Source organism: Phyllopteryx taeniolatus, chromosome 5 (genome assembly GCF_024500385.1).
Source record: "Phyllopteryx taeniolatus isolate TA_2022b chromosome 5, UOR_Ptae_1.2, whole genome shotgun sequence".
Taxonomy (NCBI): Eukaryota; Metazoa; Chordata; class Actinopteri; order Syngnathiformes; family Syngnathidae; genus Phyllopteryx; species Phyllopteryx taeniolatus.
This window is the reverse complement of record NC_084506.1, coordinates 997231-1018632: the sequence shown is the minus strand read 5'-3', so window position 1 is coordinate 1018632 and position 21402 is coordinate 997231. Positions and strand designations below refer to the sequence as shown.

Sequence of the window (21402 nt, the reverse complement as noted above, 5' to 3'; positions counted from 1 at the left end):
TTTCTCTGTGCTAATGTAAATTTCATTTTGTAGTTTTGCACTTTGTTTTTCCCAATAATTGCGTTCTTGTTGTGGAATACTCATATTGGCTATCAGTATAGATTGTACCATCTTTATTTATCATTAGTTTGCATGCCTCGGTTAATGCTACTAATTCAGCAGCTTGTTCAGCCAATTCCTGACAATCATGCTGCGTGCCTTCATCAAGTAAGGGTTTTAGTGTGGCTGGATTCAAGGTTGTGCATCACTCAACAGTCAAATGTGGTTGTGACAGCAAGATGGCCATGCAAGATAAATGTCTTGCAGGTGATAAAAACGCCATATTCGTTTGCAATAGGAGAGCAGACACTGCATGTGGGACCTTAAGAGTTAATGGATGAAATAACACAATTGTGGAACTGCTCTCTACTGCCGTCAAGGCTGCCACAACTGCTCTGACACAATGCGGTAATGCACACGTCACGCTGTCCAATTTAGTCGAAAAATAAGCCCATGGTCTTAGTTTATCACCGTATTGTTGTGTAAGTACAGAGGTCATGTAATAGCTTTTACAATCTACCATTTGAATGAATGTTTTATCATTAAATTTGGAAGGCCTAGCGCAGCACTGGACACCAAATGTTGTTTAATGTCACAGAAGGCCTTTTCTGCCTCTGTATTCCATTAAACAGGTGATGTCATTTGAAGGTTGTCTTCATACATGAATTTTGACAATGGTGCAACAATTTCTGCATAGTTTGGAATCCATGCTCTACAATAATTTGTCAGACCTAAAAATGATTATTATATGTTTCTGTGGTTTAGGATTTGTTAAGACTATAGCTTTCCTGTCTTCTAATATAGTCCTTCCTCCTATACTTAAATTATGGCCTAGATATTTGACTTGTCTTTTACACCATTGCAATTTATTTTTGTTAACTTTATGTCCCTCTTCTGCTAGATGATGCAGTAAGACCAATGAATCTTTGCATGTCTCTCCATCTGGAGATGCCAGAAGACATGCGTGTTGTCATAATTTGTGAATAAATGGTTGGACTTTCACAGTAACCTTGCGGTAATCTAGTAAATGTATATTTTTTGCCCTCAAATGTAAATGCAAACCAAAATTTACTGTTCTTTTCTATTGGTACAGAAAAGAATGCATTACTTATGTCCACTACTCTAAACACAGTAGCGTCTGGTCTTCATGAATTTAACAATGTGTGTGTGGATCTGGTACGCATGCTGCTCTCTGTATTACTGCAGTATTTACTGCCTGTAAGTCTCCAACCCACTGAAGGTGGGGCCTTTTTTACGGGGAAAATGGGTGTGTTACATGGTGATTCTGGACACTCCACTATAACTGCTGCCTTAATTAGTGCTTCAATTACCGATTTGATTCCTTCATGTGCATCTGGTTTTAATGGATATTGACGAATCCCTGGTCTATATTCTGTTTTGGGTCTAATTTGTACTGGTAAAGCCCCTTTAATAAGGCCTACATCAAATGGTCCTGTGGACCATAATTTTTTTGGAACTTTTTTTTTTAATATTTCTTCATCAATTTCAGTGAGGATGATTTGGTCTAATCAAACAGGATGCATGTGTTTCCCTTCATCACCCTGTATTGTCCAAAACATCGCCTTCCTAATTAGACCAGTTGACGCACTGTATAATTAACCTACCATGTATGAGTTATATGCAGCTCATCACCTTTTTTATTATCTTCTACTTCTGTGATAAGCTGCAAGGCTGCAACAGGGCTTTTCCAATGTTTAACGGTGGTTTGTCTGGGATATCGATTGTGTAATAGAATGTAATTTCTCTGCTTTCCAGTGTCACATAGAGGTCCTCTCTTTTTAATTCATGTTTTCGTTTCACTACAATATTTCCATTTAATGATGGAATGAATACAAGTCCTAGTTGGAATAAGCCATCTCTTCCCAACAAATTCACAGGGCACTCCGGGACTTTGAAAATGGGCATTCTATAAATTCTCCCCTGTGGGTCTCTAATCCACACAGGCTCAAGTTCCATGGCAAAAGTAATTTCCCCGTTTGCAGATCTAACTATTGCCTTATGTCCCGATAGTTTGGAACCTGGAATCTTTTCCCGACAAGCAGTCCTACATGCTCCTGTATCGCAAAGAAATTTCATTTCTTTCCCATTTACTGACAAGGTTATTTCAGGTTTTTCAGTGTCCAAACTCAGAATGTCCTGTAAATTGAAATCCAATTCCTCATTCTCTGCAATGATTGCACAAGAGGATTTGTTGAGTTGGGAAGCAGGCTGGCTTAGTCATGCGGTAGTTTGTCCGTATTCTCTTTTATTTTATATAATTTGATTCCTGCAACGCGGCTATTTTTTGTGTATTTAACCAACCATTAAAGCCGTGTTCAGTTATCCCTGTCTCTAAATATAAAATTTTATCAGGATCCTGTTTTTTTTTTTTTTTATTTAATTTAATGAACTTCCAACCTTTACACTGCAGTGTATCCCTGTTTTTTATTTGACTACTTCCTTTCCCCATTTGAAATAATTTGGTTCAGTGTAATACTACCTAGGGTAGTCTAGAACACTGTTTCTTTTCAGTAGGACGGTGATTCAAATTTACTTTCTGTGGTAATTCTCACTTCAACTCTTTCGAGTGGAGAATTCTTGCCTTTGCATCCACAAAAGTCCACCGTTTACTTTCCCACTGTTTTGGTATGGAATGAAAAACCTAGTGATTTCCCATTTACACTCTCATTCAAACAGTTTTCATTCACACTGGCTCGTCAGAGGACTCCGCCGTCCAATACTGAATTTAACTACGTCTGTCAACACCTCGTTAGAGGACTCCGCCGTCCTATACGGAATTTAACTACGACGCCACGAAACTTTCCTAGTTTCTTTATTTTACCCGCCATTGACTAGTATTCACAGGGTTTATTAAACACGGAATTTAAGTACGTACAGGACTCCGCTGTCCTCGCGGAATTTGTCGGACTCCGCCGTCCTTTTTCCTAAAAAAATTTTAAAATTTAACTCACCAAAATCGTCTTCAATCCTGTGGTTTGTCGTCAACCTTCAGATCCCAGTTGAGGAGAACGAAGACCAGTCCCGTAAAGGGTCTTACTTGCCGTGGCCACGGTCTCTTAACTGGAAGTCGGCTCCACAACTGGAATCCTCGGGTGTGTTGACATCCGGCTCGAAGGACCAATTTAATGTTGGATTTGTCTTACCCAACATTATAAAAAATAGACACAAAAGGAATGAAGATGCTGGTTTCTTTTTCTCATGAGGAGGGCGTATGGGAGATTGTTCAAATTACAGCCTCTCAATACGCTCTAAACAATCTCTCCCGTCGCTCCTGTATTTATTTGAAATAGGGAGGTTTCTAAGTTTACAAGACATAACGTACTAAGATACAAGACACAACACACTAAGGGTAGGGTTTCAAGGTGAAAACATGGGACCAACACCTGCCACGTCCCGGCCACGTCCTTCTCTCTGATGATTCCTGCTGAGTCATCTTCTTGAAGGCGAGACATGTTCCTTTCTCAAAATGGTCCATAATACTAATGCAAGCTAAGCAAATAAATGATAACTTCTACAATATATTTAACACTTTATTTATCTGTTTAATGTCCATCCATCCATTTTCTGAGCCGCTTCTCCTCACTAGGGTCGCGGGCGTGCTGGAGCCTATCCCAGCTGTCATCGGGCAGGAGGCGGGGTACACCCTGAACTGGTTGCCAGCCAATCGCAGGGCACAGAGAAACAAACAACCATTCGCACTCACAGTCATGCCTACGGGCAATTTAGAGTCTCCAATTAATGCATGTTTTTGGGATGTGGGAGAAAACCCACGCAGGCACGGGGAGAACATGCAAACTACACACAGGCGGGGCCGGGGATTGAACCCGGGTCCTCAGAACTGTGAGGCTGACGCTCTAACCAGTCGGGCCACCGTGCCGCCTCTGTTTAATGTTTACAGCCAATTTGTTTAAACAATTTCACTGCATTGGTCAAACCCCAGATTAACCCTGCAGTCAAATGTCACCACAATCCTCTGTAATCTAAAGAAATGACACCAAACGCGGGCTCAAGATTCTGGAGCCATATCATGAAATGACCAACCACAAAAATCCATTTTACTTGTCAAAAAAAATTGTTTCGGCTTGTCTACGACTGTTGCAACTTTCAATACATACAAGTATCCCTCAAAGTAGGAGTGTCCCAATTTTGAACAAAACATAGGGGCATAACTTATATATTCATTACATTGCCTGGCAAGATCTCTCTTAAATATTAAATAGCTGTTGGACACAGGGTCAGAAAATATCCAGTATCGCATCGCTAGATGCGATGCAAAATATGTCGCTACAATATGCGATGCACGTTTTTAAAGTTTGCAGTCAGTAAAACCTTTTTTCTGAGCGGTCAACAGCTCTCGAAACAAAGATTAAACCGTTCCATTCCCGTAACTCGGTGAAAAGCGCGTGGATTGATAATAGAAATTAAAACTGTGTGGCAGGCAGAGGTAAACAGCTAGGCGATTGCTGATTGGTCAAAAGCAGAGCTGTCAAATGTTAGTGAACGTCCGTATTTTGTTATGGAAGTCGCTTGAACCCTGACTCATACCGGCTGTAACACTGAGTACACTTTTCTTGAAATGAACACTATAATGTAAAAACAAAAGAAAAAGGGCACGTCCACATTTTAAAGTCGCCCAACCTCCCTGCTTTCCGCCTACTACTGTCAGTGAATGCTTGGTGCACGCTACTTTATTACGTTACTACTACTAACCCCCCCCCCCCCCCCACACACACACACACACACACACACACACACACAGGTGAAGGCTGTATTTGCGTCCACTGTCAACACATTATAAGTCACTAATCATCGCCTCCATGGCACCGTGTTGTTGTTACCAATGGAGGACGAGGGGGAGGCACATTAATTAGCGCAGCAGTAAATGTTATACAAAACATTTTGAGTATTTCGGACCCTGTTATTATTATATGATCTTGGTGCGTGTGAGCTGTCACTTTATAATTGCGTTGGAAGAAAAAAATTTCCAACAATTTAGGAAGCAGTTCAAGATTTGTTGTCTTAAAAAACCAATATAAGGGGTCTTTCAGGGTAAAAAGTGCCTTCGTTCTTAATTTGGCTAGAGCTAGGAGTTAGGTAATGGAAGGAGGTCATGTTGAGTCATGCCATTAAAAAAATAGTTGAAGCAGATTAAGGGAAGGTATTACAGTATAGATAACACATTTGATAAGCACAGTAAATATTAGTTTGTCTTGAAATGTAGGGCTAACACACATTGCCTGACAGATTAAGAAATGACTCATACATTGGCATTACATCACTGAGTAAACTTATTTCTCGCCTGCTGACCTCTGGATCTTTTTGTAATGGTTGAAGGTTCCCTAATACTTTGGTACATTTTAGCTGTGATAATTCAGCGATTGCTGCCATAATTACTTCAATGCCATATTAAGAGGATGAATTTTTGAGAGACCATGTTGGATTTCATTTTGTGTTATGTCTTTTCTCCAGGTGGTAGACTTCATAGTCGCACTGCTTCAGAGGGCATGCATCGGTCTGTTTCAAGCAAATGGTGTTATTTTTGGAAACCCAATAGACAACCAAACACTGAGTATGGGAATGGGCCTGGTGGCAACTCTGCTGTCTGGACCTCAGGTACTTTGTTCTGAGAACTCCTATCTTCCATATTACACAATGTGCAGTAGTCAGTCAACTCAAATACTGTATTGTCTAACATACGGTACATTCTGTTGCAGACTGGTGTTGTAACTATCAATTGTTGAAAGGGCTGCTTTAATGCAGTGTAATGTTTATAGAAGAATTATTTGCACAATTACAGTCTTATGATTTTACCTTTACACACCACCACATTGGATCTGAACAGTCAAGATGACATTGAACTGTAGTGATGAGTGATCAGTATTTATTTGTAATACAATGTTTGTATCTGTAATTATTATAGGAAGTGATGACATATTTCATGTTTGTCATAATTTTTTCTCTTCTTCAAATAATGATGCGTTTACCTTAATGAGGCAGATCTTGCCCATTCCAGTCACTTGATCGCATGTCAAGAAAAGTTTCACTTGTAGTGTGATTATCTGATGTTGGTAATACTTTTTAAAATATTCTCTTTACAATATGCATTAGGGGGCCTTGACCTTACCTAACCTCTTGTCAAATTTTGTCTGTGATCCACAGCTCAGCGCTGAGGTCTACTCTTCCATGTCACGACTGCTCCAGCCGCTAGGGACTCTGTCTCAGCAACACCCAGAGTTGTTTGTCCAGGAGCTGGCCTCCAATTTGAGAGCGGTCATTGCTACCCACGGTGCCTACCGACCAGACAACCTCACAACCAGTGCTTCCCCAGGCTCCAAAGACAGTGAGATGTTACCCAAGAGCGACAGTCTGCCTTCAATGAAAAGAAACACGATTAAAAAAAAGAAAGCACAGCCTTTTCCGCCGTCACTTCTATCCGTCAACAACAACCTGAAACAATCCCATATCAAACAACCAGCATCCTCTGGGGACTCTGTGGCAGGTGAAACTTCACGTTCCTCTACAGCCTTTTCTGATTTGCTACTCGAGGCGTGTGACCCTGATATTCCTACCAGAGCATTTGCCTTGAGGCACTTGACCCAACTGATGCATTCCAGAGACCAAGAAACTGTACAAGCGCAGGAGAAAGTCCTAATTGTAAGTTGTTTATTCTTGATTTTCTGTAATTTAGTCAGTGAGGTGAATGTATGTCCCTTCTGAAGAAAAATCAGCTTGAATTTGTGCGTGTAGGTTGGTGACAGCATCTTCTGGCACGATTGTGTGTATAATGAAGGAACAGACGAGCCTGCGCCTCTAGGGACAACTGTAGTAATACCTAGGGACTTTGTTGGCTCAGGCAATAAAAGACAACTACTTTAATATTCTCTTTAACCGAAGTCCCCGCCCTGTCAAATTGAACAGCCATCCACCATCTATCAGAAGAGTAGAACCCCCGATATTGATTTTTTTTTTCTTTCTTTCTTTCTTTCTTTTTTTTATTTATTTATTTATTTATTTTCTCCTTCTGTTTTTGTCACTTTATGAATTTTTTTTCCATATCACAACCCCTTGTACTTGGGGGTAAATTTGGATAATTTTTTTTTTTTACCCTTTAATCGTCTTGTTTTGAATAACTTTATACCAGCTTTGATCCAGTTTGATTTTGATGTCATGTTGAATAAAAGTGTAGACATAATCTTTTACGAGGGCTGAACAATTAATCAAATTTTAATTGTTATCGCGATTTTGGCTGCCATGATTAAAGGAGCCTGATTGTTGGCAACTTTTTTACATTTAAAATGCAGGCTCTGCTGCATATGAAAAATGCTTAATTTACAGCAGTGCCCACAACCTAGTCAGCCAGCCCCCAGGGGCCGAAATTGTGGTTAGGCTTCATAAAGGGCGGGCACCGCACTCTGTGGCCAACTATAAAATAAAAGCTTAAAATGGCATTCATGTCCAATGTAGTAATAGAGTCCCTTCCAAATGTATTGGAATGACAAGGTCGATTCTTTTTGTTTATGTTGTATACTGAAGACATTTGGGTTTCAGATCAAAAGATGAATATGAGACAAAAGTTCAGAATTCCAACTTTCATGGTATTTACATCTAGATGTATTAAACAACTCTGAGCATCTTTTGTTTGAAGCCACCCACTTTTCAAGTGAGCAAAAGTACTGGAACATGTGACTGGTGTTTCTTGTTGCTCAGGTGTTGCTTTTTAGATTGATTGCTTAAACATAGTGCTTGTTTTTGGCTTTGGGTTCAACCTGTGGAAACTGCATTTGCTGTTAAGCAAACATGAAGACCAGAGCGCTGTCAATGGGAGAAAAGCAAACCATTTTGAACCTGAGAGAAGAGAGAAAATCGATCAGAGCTATTGCACAAACATTGGGCAGAGCAATAAAACAATTTGGAATGTCCATGAAATAGAAAGAAACTACTGGTGTACTGAGCAACAGACATGGAACAGGTTGGCCAAGGATATCAACAGCAATTGATGGCAGAAACATTGTGAGAGCGGTGAAGAAACACCCAAAGACAACAGTCGGTGACATCACTGCAACCTCCACAGGGCAGGGGTGAAGGTGTCACAATGATCGAGAGAAGAAATATACAGGTCATACCACAAGATGCAAACCACTCATCAGCAAAAACAATCAGAAGTCCAGATTGGATTTTGCAAAGAAGTATAGAGATGAGCCACAAAAGTTTATGAACAAAGTTTTGTTTCTTGGGTTTTCTCCCAAGAAATTCCACCCCGCAGGTTAACTGTACCGGGGGCCACAACCGATACGTTACGGAATTCTTTAGATGAACGATCATATTTGTTTGCCAAAGTTTTAAGCCAGTTGCCCTTCCTGATACAACCCTCTGCATTTATCTGGGCTTGGGACCGGCCTACAGTTTGCACTGGCTTGTGCCCCCCATAGGGCTGCATTACACATCTAGATGTAAATACCATGAAGTAAAAGCTGGAATTCTGAACTTCTGTCTCATATTAATCTTTTGATCAGAAACCCCAATGTCTTCAGTATACAACAAAAACAAACAAATTGACCTTGCTGTTCCAATACTTTTGGAGGGGACTGTATATGAAGCTTTTTATTTTGAAGTTGGCCCTCTCTGTATGTTGGCGGCGAGCCGGCATGTCAAGGTAAAACACACTGTAGTGTTAACAATCGTTGTAGCGGCTGCCTTGACTTGAACTTTTCCGCTGGCCTCACCACTGTAAAAATACGCCAGACGTAAATTGGGAGAGTAATCACAACTGTCAAGTTCTTTGCAGTTTGTGACTGTGCACAATTGACCAAACAAGCAGAACAACGGAGCCGTACCCTTCCTTGACAATTCACTATACTGACGGGGACTTTTAAATGAAAAGTCGGTGGTGCTTACAGCCTGACTGATAATCGTGATTACAATATTGATCAAAATAATCGCAATTATTATTTTGGCCATAATCGTGTAGCACTAGTGTATACAGTATATATAGTATGTGGTGATTAATAGTTGTTTTTTTCCCAGCTCTTCCTTGAAAACCTGGAACACGAGGACTCCTTCGTCTACCTGTCAGCCGTTCAAGGTAATATAATCTAACTACCTGGCTGTAAACGTAATGTGTGTTGTTCGTGTACGACATGCAGCGTTATAATACTGTTAATAACAAAGTGTCAGTAATTCCTAATAAGAGGACCTAATGTATAATATCTGTAGGACTTGCTTCATTGGCTGATTCCTACCCTGAGAGAATCCTGGAAAGGCTCCTAAAAGACTTTCAACATGGTCCTTCACTCTCTACATCCAAAAAGGACCGCTCCTTGGAATTTCGCCTTAAAATGGGAGAAGTCCTTATGAGGGCAAGCAGAGCTATGGGTGAGCATCATCACATAATTATCTATTTTCTGAATCATTTCTTCAGTCATTAATTTATTGTCAATAATTCCTCATTGTGTTCTTGAGTGATGCATTTGCACATAAAGCACTATAAACAAATTATTTCCAAAAATGGATTATAAGCATTTGGCGAATTGCTATCCAATTTTAAAAAGTATATTCATTTCTGAAACTCAATAGTAAATGTACAAACATAGCTTTATGTCAATTAATATACAGAATATTTGGAATAAAAATGTCTAACACAGTTCCATTGGTGGCGATACAACTTTGTCCATAACGCTACCTGAACACAAAGGCATAACAAGAGAGCTTGAGGTTGAAAGCTATAAATATGCTGCATGGAAATGTGTAATTCAACTTTAACAACTTTAAGCAGCCTAAACTGTTGTCAGGCTAGCGACTCAAGAAAACATTGAATTTATGGCCGTATCTTCACAGGTTACTTCGCTAGCCTGCGGAACCTCACGCCATTCTCTGTCCACTAGTTTGTTGTAAATATTTAGCATCCATATCCCTGGTAAACTCTTTTTCTCGCTCAAAATCCATAGGAGGAAGCATTTTTTTTTTAAGTGCACCATCATTAAACAATGTTTCAGTAAATGTCTGTGCACAAAGGAAGATTTGATTTATTTTCAGTTTGTTTTCCCGACAGTATAGTGATGTTTTCCATGCAGAACTCGCTAGAAGTGACCTTGTGTTTGTTCAACTGTCTTCCCTTTTCTTGCTTTTATCTGCCAGATTGCCATCGGTGTTTCCCTGAGAGAGTTTTTTTTTTTTTTTTTTTTTTTTGGCTTGAGGTGGGCTGGAACTTTGTTTGTTCAGTACACTTTACAAACATTAGGCTTACAATCTAGTGAGATATGGAATTGAACTGATAATAGCTGAGCTTTGTGTGTCTTTGTTTGGATATCTTGTTTGTGATGTAGGATTATTTGATCTACAAGCTGTTTATGCTTCTGGATGAGGCCAAAATAATTGTGACTTATAGATGCACTCAACAGATCTCACAACAATGAGCCAATCGGCTACTCTCTGTGGTGAGTCTCCATTGCCCTCTCTCTTTTTGTAAGACTGCCAGTATAGCAACAATCACCGCTTGTTTAAGGGGTTGCGATTTATAGCTAGTGCACATAATACAGCCTGAAATCTTTCTATGGTTGATGGAGTGCTGTATTCCTCACCACCCTTGAGCAGTAATGACATTTTGGGGGTGGGTTAGCTGTGTAGTTGTTTGATGTTGGCCATCTCCAGCAGTCTTGGCTGGCTGCTTCTATTGGCAGTATATGGAGGGAGATCCTGGATAGTTTCTCAAAATAACAACCAACGAATAATTTAGTTGTACTTTTACTCACAACCTACTCCTACAACTTGCATCTTTGTGCGACCTGGAGGAAACCGGGAATCATGCTTAATAGCACAAGAAAGAATAAGATTTCAGTCCAGATGTGATGACAGAGGCAAACAGGTGGCCTTAGAGTTTGATAATGGAAATTGAGAAAAAAAAATGCTGTTGCAGTAACAAATCACTTGGTTAGTATACAGTGCACTTAAATTTGGGGATCCTCTGCCATTCATCCTTGAAGATCTTCTCCTGTTTTGTCAGGGTGGATGGTGAACATTGGTGGACAGCCATTTTCAGGTCTCTCCAGAGATGTTCAATTGGGTTTAAGTCAGGGCTCTGGCAGGGCCATTCAAGAACAGTCACGGAGTTGTTCTGAAGCCACTCCTTTGTTATTTTAGCTGTGTGCTTAGGGTCATTGTCTTGTTGGAAGGTGAACCTTCGGCCCAGTCTGAGGTCCTGAGCACTCTGGAGAAGGTTTTCGTCCAGGATATCCCTGTACTTGGCCGCATTCATCTTCGATTGTAACCAGTCGTCCTGTCCTTGCAGCTGAAAAACAACCCCACAGCATGATGCTGCCACCACCATGCTTCACTGTTTGGACTGTATTGGACAGGTGATGAGCAGTGCCTGGTTTTCTCCACACATACTGCTTAAACCTAAGGCCAAAAAGTTCTATCTTGGTCTCATTAGACCAGATAACCTTATTTCTCACCTTCTTGGAGTCCTTCAGGTGTTTTTTCGCAGACTCCATGCGGGCTTTCATGTGTCTTGCACTTAGGAGAGGCTTCCGTCGGGCCACTCTGCCATAAAGCCCCCACTGGTGGAGGGCTGCAGTGACGGTTGGCTTTCTAGAACTTTCTCCTATCTCACGACTGCATCTCTAGAGCTCAGCCACAGAACTTTGGGTTCTTCTTTATCTCTCTCACCAAGGCTCTTCTCCCCCGATTGCTCAGTTTGGCCGGACGGCCAGCTCTAGGAAGAGTTCTGGTCGTCCCAAACGTCTTCCATTTAAGGATTATGGAGACCACTCTGCACTTAGGAACCTTAAGTGCAGCAGATATTTTTTTTGTAACCTTGGCCTGATCTGTGCCTTGCCACAATTCTGTCTATGAGCTCTTCAGGCAGTTCCTTTGACCTCATGATTCTCATTTGCTCTGACATGCACTGTGAGCTCTAAGGTATTATATAGACAGGTGTGTGGCTTTCCTAATCAAGTCCAACCAGTATAATCAAGCACAGCTGGACTCCAATGAAGGTGTGGAACCATCTCAAGGATGATCAGAAGAAATGGACAGCACCCGAGTTAAATATGAGTGTCACAGCAAAGGGCCTGAATACTAATGGCTGTGTGATATTTCAGTTTTTCTTTTTTAATAAATCTGCAAACATTTCAACAATTCCTTTTTTTCTGTCAATATGGGGTGCTGTGTCTACATTAATGAGGGAAAATAAATAAATGATTTTAGCAAATGGCTGCAATATAACAAAGAGTGAACAATTTAAGGGAGTCTGAATACTTTCCGTACCCACTGTATCTCTTGTACAATTAGCATTATTGGCTATTTGACTATAATGTGGCAGCAATGACTTATCAGGACAAATAGGCTGTTTTACTTTGTAGAATAAAAAAACCTTAATGAACAATTACATTTGCATACATTTGGTAAGTCATCAAGTTGCTTAGTAATACAGTGAACATGATCGGAATGCTACTATTTAACACACCGGTCACAGGCAGTTGTCATTAAATAAATTCACAAATACTAGTTAAAAAGAGCACTGCAAAAAAATTCTGGGAAGCAGAATAAATAATTGGTGACTATTTTGCAGACTATTTTGCATCTATTGCAGTAGTTTTCTGAAACGTAAACCCTCATTGTAAACGAGGGATTACTGTAGTACAAACTGTATATAGTTTTAGAATTTCCAACTCTCTGTGAGGCAATGAAAGTTTCCATACTGAACAAGTGAGCGGAGGATCTGAATGTCATTGCTTGAGTCGGGACGTGGGGCCTGTGTAACCGAGGATGATGGGGAGAATGAGTGATCGAGATTTTGTTTGGAGGTGCGCACAGCGAGTTTGACAAGGAAAAAAAACATCTTTGATATCACTTATTCATCAAAGTTGACTCTACTGTCATCACCTCAGCGTCAACTACAAAAAATCTGACGTCGTTCAACATCTTCAGCGTCATGTTATTAGATTTTTGTATCGTGGAAAGAAAAATACTGGCTTTATTGTTTACGTCTGCACAGCAATCCATCCTTCAATCCATCCATCCATTTTCTGTACTGCTTCTCCTCACCAGGGTCGCTGGCATGCTCGAGCCTATCCCAGCTGACTCTGAGCGAGACACGGGGGACACCCTGGACTGTTCGCCAGCCAATTGCAGGGCACATGTGAACAAACAACCATTCACACTCACATTCACAGTTGCAGGCAATTTAGAGTATTCAGTTAACCTACCGTGCGTGTTTTTGGGATGTGGGAGGAAACCAAAGTACCCGGAGAAAACCGACGCAGGCACGGGGAGAACGCTCTGCATAGCAATGTACCTGAAAATCTATTATTTGTCCCGCCCCTATCTGCTCACTGCTCATCCATCATCAGTTTGCAGGGAATACACACTGCTGTACAATTAGCATTATTGGCTATTTGACTATAAAGTGGCAGCAACGACTCATAAGGACAAATGGTCTGTTTTACTTTGTAGAATAAAAAAACCTTAATGAGCAATCAAATTTGCATACATTTGGTAAGTCACCAAGTTGCCCTCCCCCCTTCCTTCTCCTCCTCCTCCTACAGGGGAGTTGGCACCCCACCTGGGTCGGCCCCTGGTGGCAGTTTTCCTGAGAGGAACCAGAGACTCAGACCAAAACGTCCGGGCCAGCAGCCTCTCTAATCTGGGAGAACTGTGCCAGAGACTGAACTACGCTCTCGGTCCGCTGGCTCAAGAGGTGAGTGTTAACACGACAGTACTTCACCTTTCTTTAGACCTACAGCATGGCCCCCATTAAACATTACTGCAAATACAACTACAGTACAGTCTTAAATCCTTACTTCTATGATGAAACAGTTCTGACATCACAGAACGATTGTTGCAAATAATCATAGCAGTAATGTGCCTAACTTGTGTGTTGTGCAGCTGAGCTCCTGTCTTACGGCTCTGATAAAGACAGAGAAGGAAGCGGAGGTGAGAAGAGCCGCTGTCCATGTTATCACCCTGCTGCTCCGAGGCCTCAGTGACAAAACCACCCAGGTACACAAACACTGCCAGCATGTATGTAATGTATACGGTTTACTACATTCCCCCAAATAAAATGTTCGCCAAACCTTCATGGATGTTTGTGCATATGACTCCATATTTGCTATATGGCATTCTTTGGGAGACACCATGTTCACTGTTCTTTATCAACAGAAACTTTTTTTTTTTCTGAAACCCTTATAACTATGGCATAGAAAAACAATTCACAGAGGATAACTTTTGTAGAAATTGATTACTGTAGCTAGTGTTTAGAATGATATATCTCGAGTTGTGTAACAGGGCAGACAGTTTCTAGGTTGGATTTGAAGGTAAATGTGATCAAATACTTATATACTAAAATTTCTATCCTTTTCATTTGTGTCCAAATACATTCATTTACATCTCTAGTACAACCCCAATGAAGTTGGGACGTTGTGTTAAACAAATAAAAACAGAATACAATGATTTGCAACTCATGTTCGACCTATATTTAATTGAATACACAACAAAGACAAGATATTTAATGTTCAAACTGATAAACTTTATTGTTTTTAGCAAATAATCATTAACTTGGAATTTTTATGGCTGCAACACGTTCCAAAAAAACTGGGACACAGGGTCATGTTTACCACTGTGTTACATCACCTTTTCTTTTAACAACATTCAATAAACGTTTTGGGAACTGAAGACACTAATTGTTGAAGCTTTGGAGGTGGAATTCTTTCCCATTCTTGCTTGATGTACAGCTTCAGTTGTTCAACAGTCCGGGGTCTCTTTTGTCGTATTTTACGTTTCATAATGCGCCACACATTTTCAATGGGAGATAGGGTCTGGACTGCAGGCAGGCCAGTCAAGTAACCAAGTGTGGTTACTTTTACTACGAAGCTGTGCTGTTGTTACACGTGCAGAATGTGGTTTGGCATTGTCTTGCTGAAATAAGCAGGGGCGTCCATGAAAAAGACGTTGCTTGGATGGCAGTATATGTTTCTCCAAAACCTGCATGTACCTTTCAGCATTAATGGTCCCTTCACAGATGTGTTAGTTACCCATGCCATTGGCACTAACACAGCCCCATACCATCACAGATGCTGGCTTTTGAACTTTGCGTCCATAACAGTCTGGATGGTTCTTTTCCTCTTTGGCCAGGAGGACACGATGTCCACAATTTCCAAAAACAATTTGAAATGTGGACTCGTCGGATCACATCACACTTTTCCACTTTGCATCAGTCCATCTTAGATGAGCTCTGGCCCAGAGAAGCCGGCGGCGTTTCCGGGTGTTGTTGATAAATGGCTTTTGCTTTGCATAGTAGAGTTTCAAGTTGTACTTACGGATGTAGCGCCAAACTGTATTTACTGACATTGGTTTTCTGAAGTGTTTCTGAGCCCATGTGGTGATATTCTTTACATATCGATGTCGGTTTTTGATGCAGTGCCGCCTGAGGGAATGAAGGTCACGGGCATTGAATGTTGGTTTTCGGGCTTACATGCAGTGATTTCTCCAGATTCTCTGAACCTTTTGATGATATTATGGACCGTAGATGATGAAATCCCTGAATTCCTTGGCATTGTACGGTGAGGAACATTGTCCTTCAACTCTTCGACTATTTTCTCACGTACTTGTTCACAAAGAGGTGAACCTCGCCCCATCTTTGCTTGTGAATGACTGAACAATTCAGGGAAGCTCCTTTTATACCCAATCATGGCACCCACCTGTTCCCAATTAGCCTGTTCACCTGTGGCATGTTCCAAACAGGTGTTTGATGAGCATTCCTCAACTTTCTCAGTCTTTTTTGCCATCTGTCCCAGCTTTTTGGGAATGTGTTGCAGCCATAAAATTCTAAGTTAATGATTATTTGCTAAAAACAATCAAGTTAATCAGTTTGAACATTAAATATCTTGTCTTTGTAGTGTATTCAATTAAATATAGGTTGAACATGATTTGCAAATCATTGTATTCTGTTTTTATTTTATTTCATGGTATTTACATCTACAATCCCAACTTCATTGGGATTGTAGATGTAAATACCATGAAATAAAAGATGGAATTCTGAATCTTTGTCTCATATTCATCTTTTGATCTGAAGCCCAAATGTCTTCAGTATACAACAAAAACAAAGGAATTGACTTTGCCATTCCAATACTTTTGAAGTGGACTGGTCTGGCTGGAACCGCATTATAGCAGAGAGTAACCAAGTTTGAACAACAAAATAACATGCCAATTAATAAGCATCTGGAGATATAAATGTAGAATAGTTCAAGATGCCATCTGAACAGAAAATTAATTAATACATCACTGGAGAGTGGAGATGTCATCTGAGAACGGGGTCAGGTTAAAAGTATATTATTAATCATAATAAATATTTGTAATATAAGATAAAACCTTTATTGAATTTTCCATCATATCGGTAGCAATAGTGGATATCTCTGTAGAAATAGTGGATGTAGGAAATGTATAGATGTCTTAGATTTATAAGTGCAATTCATAAAATAGAAATCTAAACTGTTGTCCATGCATAAACTACCCAATTCAATCTATCAGCAATGTTCTTTGTTTGTTTGCAAAATAGAGTGCTGAGTTTTAATTGACTTTTAAGATCTGATTAATCGATTTACTTTTTTTTACCGAAGTTGAAAACAGAATAGAAGGTTGTTGCAATAACAACATTAAAATAACATATTGAAGCTGTAATTTATTAACAATTATGATTATAGAGTAATTATTATGTTGTGCAATTGGACAGTATGCTGAATGATTTCTATCCTATTACATAATACACTTCAATAACTGTCCTGCGGTAATGTTCTTGACAAAATGTTGATAATATGGAAATTCAGACAAATTGTTCTGGAAGTAAATTTCTTCCGGCTGGCAGCTCTACAGTTACAAACCTTTTGGAGTGCCTTTTATCGTGGATTTTTCTCAGTCCCTATCTCACTATACTGTTATTCAAAGTTAAGATGCGATCAGATTTAAAAAAGTGTGAGTGTGTGTGTTTATTTTAAATATATCTGATATGCAGATACTGCAGGATACATCCACTCTGGACTGGTCGCCAGTCAATCCAATAACCATTTCAACTTACTTTCACTCCTATGGACAATTGAGTGTTCTTTAATGGAATCTTCCATTAACTCTACATGTATGTTTTTGGGAATGAGGGAGGAAGCTGGAGTACCCAGAGAAAACCCACGCAAGCTCAGGGAGAATGTGCGAACCACACAGGAAGGTCAGAGTCGAGATTCAAAGACAGAACCTCTCAACTGCGAGGCAGTCATTGTAACCACTTCAACCTGTCCTCAACAAATAATCAACAAATTAAGCAGCAGTATTATTTTTCTATTGTTAAATTACTGGTACTTGTCATTAAAACCTTGCAATGCAACCCCCAACCCTTGACCCCCCCCCCCCCCCCCCCAAAAAAAAAAAGAAATGTGATGAGTGGCTCAGGTGTGGTTACGGTGCTGCTCTCAGACCAGCCTCTGTCATTACTGAACAGCTGGTGCGACCGCACCAGCTGTACAGGGTTTAACGATACCCGGTGACATGACAACAGACATTGGCAGAACACATAACAAAGGTTAGACCAGGTGGTGACAGTCTTGTGGAGGGTGAAGGGTCATGTGAAGATTATCTCTCATTGTCCGAATAACGATTTATCTGGCTTCAGTGTTAAATCACTGGTGTAACTAGTATCGCTCCTCTGTGTGTCCACCAGATCCTCAGTGATGTTCTGTTGGACCTGTACCGAGCTCTAAAGTGGGTGGTTCAATCTGACTCAGATGAGGTTGCCGTGCTCCACGCCCAGCTGGGTCTGGAAGAGCTGGACGACATAATGCGAAGCCTCATCTTCCCCAAACAAAAGCTGGAGAAGAAAATAGTTGTCCTGCCGTAAAAATAACATTTTACAGTACAGTTTTACTTTTTCTTTACCTCTTGCATTATGTTGAACTCGAGGTGACGTATATTTATGGTCAAGAGCCTACAGAATGTTGTGTGCCACATTTCTTTTTTTTTTTTATCAGAACTAGTGGACCGACAATGTCAATATATTCAGTTGTAGTATCAACTATACGTTATGTGAAGTGTTAATAATAATGTCTTATTTCTTTTTAATTTTTTTCTTTTTGTTTTTTTCTTTTTCTTGGGAGGAACCAACCCCGAAACCGCTTATTGGTGGTTTAAAAAAAATCAGAAGTCAAATATAATTGTTTTTTCAACTATTGTTCAAGTTACTGTAAAAGAGGGTTGGGTAACAAAAATTATTGTTGTTCTCAATGTTATTTATTCCATATGACAATTAGAAATTTTGGTACATATTTTAGCAAGAATCATCGAAGTTGATGCAAATAATATGCTTTTGTGGGTCACATAAAATGGTGTGGCGATTTTTTTGTGTGTTAAAATGTAACACTCCCCAAAAAATATTAAAGCAAAAGACTGTGTGTGAAAACTGTGAATGTGTGCTTATGGCAAAACTAAATATTCATTATGTTCATACTGTACAGTATGTTACAGCTTGTAAAATCTAAAAATCAAATCAAGCATAACTTTCAGGAATGATCTTTTATCTTATTTACCATTGGAAATATCCAGCTAAATATTTCCAGAATTGATTTAAATACATTTTACATGGAACGCTTCTAGAAATGTACCAGAAATGTTTCAAAGGTTTTTTCCCAACTCAATTCATTTGACAAAAGATATTTGAAATGGATTAACATTAATACCATATTGTATTTGCCCTTGTTTCTTGGGCTGGATCAAAGTGAGGACTTTGAATATTTGGAAATGTCATAGTCATAGTCATAGATTTATACTGAATTGTGGAAGTTGGGGGTGGCTACTCTAAATAAACACATCCAAATGACTTTTTGGGTTTGAACAGGGTCCGACTCATGCGACATTCCTTCTTTTGTCCTGCATCATCCCTCTCATCCATCCAACGTGGGCAAACATGGCAGGCTTCAGCTTCGTTTCCATGGATATTCCCCTTGTTACGGAGTGTATTGCAGTGGCATGAGGCGCTCTACAAATGCAGCCTCTTTCACTTTGGTGGCAGATTTAGGCCTCGCCAAAAAATATCACTGAACCAGCGTTTTAAATCAAAGCTGTGTTTACTCTGGGGTTATGTATTGGTTCTGTGGATTTGAGACTTCAAATTGGAGTGACTCACTTGGTTTGGTGATAGTACCAAACTGATGTTTTTATGACTTGAAGAAGATAGCCAGAGTCTGCCCCTTTCTCTCTCAGGCCAATAATGCACACTGTTTTCACTAATCAGTTTGATGACTGTAATGCCCTGCTTTCTGATCTTCCCAAAAAAAAGTGTATTTCTTAACTTTATATTTTGTTGCACAACCTTTTGAGGCAGTCACTACAATCAAACGTCTTTTTTTTTTTTTATATAATCTTCAGTGAGACTTGTGCGCCTCTTAGCAGGTATTTTGGCCCACTCTTCATGAGCAAACTGATCCAGTTGTCTCAGGTTTGAAGGGTGCTTTTTCCAGATGGCATGTTTGAGCTCCTTCCAGAGATGTTCAATAGGATTTAGATCAGGGCTCATAGAAGGCCACCTCAGAATAGTCCAATGTTTTGCACTTAGCCATTCTTGGGTGTTTTTCCTTGTGTGTTTTGGGTCATTGTCCTGTTGCAAGACCCCTCACCTGCGACTGAGACCAATCTTTCTGACACTGGGAAGCACATTTCTCTCTCGAGTACCTTGATAGTTTTGAGATTTCATTGTACCCTGCACATATTCAAGACACCCTGTACCAGATGGGGCAAAGCATCCCCAAAACATAACAGCCATGTTTCACAGTAAGGACAGTGTTCTTTTCTTGGTATGCTTCATTTTTCTATCCGTGAACATAGAGCTGATATGCCTTGTCAAAAAGTTCCAGTTTTGTCTCGTCTGTCCATAGGGCATTCTCCCAGAAGCTTTGTGGCTTGTCACCAAGCAATTTGGCAAATTCCAGTCTTGCTTGTTTATTTTTATTGCTTATTTATTTTCAACACTGGTGTCCTCCTTGGTCATCTCCCATGAAATCCCTTTTGGCTCAAACAACGAAAGATGGTGCAACTATGCAACAACTATGCACTGATGTACTTTGACCTTGCGGTTCACCTTTAATTCCTTTCGAGGTTGTTCTGGGCTCTTTACCATTCGTATGATCCAACTGTTTAATTTGTTATAAATGTTCCTTCTGTGGCCACTTACAGGGAGGTTGGCTCCAGTCCTGTGAATCTTAAATTTCGGAATAATATATGCGACTGTAGTCACAGGAACATCAAGCTGCTTGGAGATGGTCTTATAGCCTTTACCTTTAATGTGCTTGTCTGTAATTTTCTTTCTAATCTCCTGAGACAAGTCTCTCTCTTTCGCCTCCTCTGGTCCATGTTTAGTGTGGTACACACCTTGTCACCAAACACCACAGTGATTACTTGTCACCCTTTAAATAGGCTGACTTTCTGATTACAAGTTTGAAGACACCTTTGATGCAAATTAAATGACACACCCTGTCCCCAATGATCAAATTATTTTCAGTCTTTTCTAAGGGTACCATCATTGTTCTCCAGGCCTGTTTCATGAGTTTGTTTTTTTTATTAATTCTGTTGACCCAGAGTTCAAAAGCAATGTCTGATTTTCATTGGTTAATTTTCATGATTTATTTATTTTTTTAAATATATTACTTTTGTCAGATTCAAGTTATTTCTTTGACCACTGTGGGTTTTTTGTTCATCAACTGAGGGGTACCAGTATTACAAAAGACCAGAAGGTGGGGGCTCATTCCACCAATTTTAAAATCACTGCGTTGGCTCCCTGTGTGTTCCAGGATTATTATTAATGTAAAGTGCGTCGAGTTGCATTCTTTTCTGTATGAAAAGCGCTGACAAATAAAGTTTTGATTGATTCATTCATTATCTTTGTAGTGTATTCAATTAAATATAGGTTGAACATGATTTGCAAATCATTGTATTCTGTTTTTATTTGTTTAACACAACATTCCAACTTCATTGGAATTGGGGTTGTAATTCTCACCATTTGCCACTGAAACAGAATTATCTTTATTCATCAAGGCTTTATGAATATAAACAATGTAGTTACTTTCTTAGTATTTTTGCATATCTAAACAAGGTCTATAAAAACATCCATCCATCCATTTTCTGAGCCGCTTCTCCACACAGGCGGGGCCGGGGATTGAACCCCGGTCCTCAGAACTGTGAGGCTGACGCTCTAACCAGTCCCATCATGTTCCCACTTCCAAACTTCACTGTTGGTATGGTGTTTTTAGGTTGATGTGCAGTGCCATTTCTCTAAACGTGTGCATTATGGCATCCAAAGAGTTCAATTTTTCT

General features: G+C 39.9%; 1 protein-coding gene across 3 annotated transcripts in view; it reads left to right on the top strand.

The window, feature by feature from the left end:
- The window catches only part of tango6 (transport and golgi organization 6 homolog (Drosophila)), a 45767-nt gene extending 24800 nt beyond the window's left edge, over nucleotides 1-20967 (top strand). For 2 of the 3 annotated variants that reach the window (XM_061773495.1, XM_061773494.1), the window contains exons 12-18: nucleotides 5530-5673; nucleotides 6220-6714; nucleotides 9085-9142; nucleotides 9274-9432; nucleotides 13605-13756; nucleotides 13945-14058; nucleotides 17762-20967. In XM_061773495.1, coding sequence (XP_061629479.1) covers nucleotides 5530-5673; nucleotides 6220-6714; nucleotides 9085-9142; nucleotides 9274-9432; nucleotides 13605-13756; nucleotides 13945-14058; nucleotides 17762-17938 — 1299 coding nt within the window. In that variant the 3' untranslated portion in view covers nucleotides 17939-20967. Of the gene's footprint in view, nucleotides 1-5529; nucleotides 5674-6219; nucleotides 6715-9084; nucleotides 9143-9273; nucleotides 9433-13107; nucleotides 13757-13944; nucleotides 14059-17761 lie in introns of those variants that run through there. The other variant, XM_061773496.1, reaches the window with a different exon arrangement.
- The last annotated feature ends 435 nt before the right edge of the window (nucleotides 20968-21402 follow it).